Source organism: Gopherus evgoodei, chromosome 5 (genome assembly GCF_007399415.2).
Source record: "Gopherus evgoodei ecotype Sinaloan lineage chromosome 5, rGopEvg1_v1.p, whole genome shotgun sequence".
NCBI classification, from domain to species: Eukaryota; Metazoa; Chordata; order Testudines; family Testudinidae; genus Gopherus; species Gopherus evgoodei.
Window position 1 is genome coordinate 62645208 of NC_044326.1, and position 3457 is coordinate 62648664.

Below are 3457 nucleotides of genomic sequence, written 5' to 3' on the forward strand. Positions count from 1 at the left end.
ACATTTATTCCAAGCGCTGTACGTGGTTTGTGCCCTGCACATAGAACCGAAGCGTGCAGGGACACGCTAGCAGGTTGGTTAAATAACGCATCGCAAAAGCATCTCACACTGGAAACATCCTTAACCTTTCCCAGTGATCATTTATTCCGAGCTATAACTTCACAATCATATGTATTTACATTTGTACACTAGCACTTATTAAGTGAATGTATGCGCCTGTGGATAATTTACTCTTCCCCCGATATAAATATGCAGCCCGCAGGCCGAGTCTCTATAGCACAGAGGGGGGATGTTGGCCGTGGGGCAGGCTGAAGGTGCTGGGGTGGGAATGGCCGATCAGGTTGAGATAGTGTCTGTCCAGACCCTGTACTGACGACAGGAAAGTGTTGCGTTGCTGCCCGGGGTTAGGGAGGGGCATGGCTGCGTTGGGAAGGTAAGGGATGGCGGGGCTTCTGGCTGGACCATGCCAGGAAAACGGACCCCCGGACCCCTGCTGAAACATAGACTCATTGGGACTGTGAGCCGGGCACTCCGGAGCTGGGTGAAGCTGGTAGGAGAAGTCCGGTTCTGGGAGCGATCCCAGAGTGGTGAAAATAGGTTCGGTGACAAAGCGAGCTTTGGACTGCAGGAAAGCCAGGATCCGAGCATATTTGGTGTCTTTGGTCTCCATCCGTTCCACTGTGGTCAGGTAATGGACTAGATTCTTCATGCACTCGTGGTATCCATAGTGAAAATAGTTGGCGAACTCAGCTAGAAGCTCTGCTGGAAAGAAACGGAACAGGATAACGGGTCAGTTCCTGACCTCGCTGCTTTCTGCCCAAGGGAGTTTTAAAAATTCCAGGCCACAATGTCTGTCTGAATGTTGGAGATACTGACACCTGCACGTGTAGACACTGAATGTTAACACAGCCCAGTTAAACCAGTACGCGGATTATTTCATTCTCCACCCACCAACTCCTCAGCAGTTCTGGTTGTAGCTAATGTGATTTACACTGTGAATGGGTGGGATGTCCCTGGAGCGCTTGCAGAACCAGCCATGGTTGCAGGAAGATTTTCAAACCCGGTGTGCCAGACATGCACGGATCACCACGAGCACCAAGACGCTAAGCGTTGTACCTACCTTTGTCTCTGCCGCGGGGGAAATCTGCCGAATGCAAGGCTCGCAGATACTGAACAGTCATTTCCAGGATCTCCGCTTTCTCTAACTTCCCAGAGCTCTGAAACACACAGACAAAACCCTCATGAAACGCCTGAGGGAAACCAGAGCCAGAACTATTCTTGCTGAGTTCACCAAACCCATGGGTCCTAAAGCCAGTCAGGGAGAAAGCACCAGGGAGCATTGGCACGCAAGACACTTTCCTTTGCTGACTGTATGAGCCTGGCAGCTACTTCCCAGATACACCTCCCTGACAAGAGTCATTCCAAACCAAAGAAGGTCGTTGCAGTCATGCAGGTCATGTTCATCCTTAAACATGCAACTGTGTGTCACGTCCCCCTTGGTAACAACGGCACGCACTTTCCAGCGCTCTAGCCAGGAGCTGGAGCATACCTGCTTTGCCAAAGCCATTGGCACGGTCTTCCCCAATTCATTGAGGCAGCGATTGATCCGATCCCTCCTTCTTTTCTCAATCACTTTGTGAGACACTGGAGTTCTCTATAACACACAATGTGCAGACAGACACATGGAACAAGGCGTCTGAAACACGAGCAGACATCACCCCAAAACGCAAAGAAAAACTCCCCACAGCCTTTGGTTTCTAGTTTTATTCAGAGATATTCACCTTTAAAAAAATGTTACTCTAACGTCAGACATTTGATCTGACCTTCACTAAGCCGCTCGCATATCAATTTCACTCGACTATTATTTTTTTTAAAGAGCCAGGTTAATTTTGGCCCCAGAAGCGAGCGCTCCTCCAGCCCTGTTTGACTGCACGGGGAGGCCCCCACCAAACCTGGTCTCCACAGCAGTCCTCTTGCTGAGGATCAGTCTGAGTGTTAAGTTCTAGTTTTCCAAACCAAACACGAGCCCAGGCTTTTTTTAAAAAGCCTACAAATAAACCGTCGTTCTGTCGCTGCTGGGCAAGCAGCCGGCAGCCCCAGTGCGCAAAGATTAGCTCCAACTTACTTTCCGTTCCTTTAGTTTAGAGGCCATCCTGGGAAGTCACACCACTGGGGAAAGTCTAGCAGAAGGGAACGCCTATGTCTTCTCTAGTCTCAGGTGCACTGCAGCCCCCTAGCCTCCAAAGGGCTGCTTATAAAGCGATCATTTCTGGGGGGAGACTCGGTGTTTTCATGGCCTGCCTGATTCCCTAGGATTAGGGAGAGCAGTTTGGGGAATGTATGCATTAAAGATTAGTTTTAAAGGAGTAAAAAAAAATGTGTTTTTTTTTTCAGTCAAGGGGGCTAGCAGGGGGCAGATCAGCTTTGTTACTCCACGTGGACCTTCAAAGGACACGTGATCGCCCCCAGAATAATATTTGCATGGCAACAGGACTAACGGGAGCAGCAAGCAGAGCGCAGTGGCGCGCTAGCAGCGTGTGAACACAAGCTCTCTTCTTTAGTTCCAAGCGCCTGGTCTCTCACACGATCGCCTGTTTACAAATCCCAGGCAGCCCCCCTTCTTCCCCTGTCCAAGCGCTGACTGCATTTTAAAGCCTGTCCAGAGTCATTAAAGTAATTAAGTAAGCCCTTAATAGGCTGTTCCGCCCAGTTCAAGGGAGAGCCCTTGGAGACGGAGTGGCCCCGTTTGTTCTCAGGCTTTTCTCACACGACTTGGTGACACGTCTATCTTTATGAAAGATGGCAGCGAGGGGTTTTGTTTACACCGCTTTATGTGCTGGGACATCCCGGCAGGTGTGGGACTGGGGGCTGGCACACGATCCCCCCTTTTTTCCCCCTCCTCCCCTCTGCAGGCCCAGGGAGGCTCCCGCGAGCCTTTGGCACACGACGGTCCTTTTTGTGTGGTGTGTGTCTGTGTGTAGTTGTTTTACCCCCCTACTCCCCCCTTTGGAGAGGCTCAATTTGTAGCCTATTATCCTATAGGAAAATGTCCCATTGAAATGTATGAATAGTTTCATTGGGCCTAAATTTTAATAATGCGGGTCAAAGAAAAGAGGGGCAAATAAAGAGGAGATCGCAGCTGGTCTGAGAGTGCATTATTCGGTGTCACCTGCAAGAGGAGTCGCCTACAGACCTCCTATTCATTTGCCTAATTTTGGTCAATTTAACAAACTTCAGGAGAAATTATTGTGGCATTGTTCGGGAGGGCAAAGCTTTCTGATCGAATTAACAGCATGTTTTGATCCGGTAAATGTCATTAAAAAGAAAGAAACAATCGCGTTTAAAGGGCTCTGAGTTAAATGCGCCAAGTGGAGACGCCAAAGCGCACAGCTCACAAAGGGAGCAAGTAACTGCCACAGGGAACTTTTGTACACGCACATTGCTGAAGTTTTTACAC

General features: G+C 49.5%; 1 protein-coding gene across 1 annotated transcript; it reads right to left on the minus strand.

The window, feature by feature from the left end:
- Positions 1-271: 271 nt before the first annotated feature.
- Positions 272-2152, minus strand: HELT (helt bHLH transcription factor). Its single transcript, XM_030565626.1, has 4 exons — positions 2126-2152; positions 1550-1654; positions 1121-1217; positions 272-762 (listed from the first exon to the last, which is right to left on the minus strand). Exons 1-4 carry the CDS (start codon positions 2150-2152, stop codon positions 272-274), a joined length of 720 nt encoding a protein of 239 aa, XP_030421486.1.
- Between the last annotated feature and the right edge of the window lie 1305 nt (positions 2153-3457).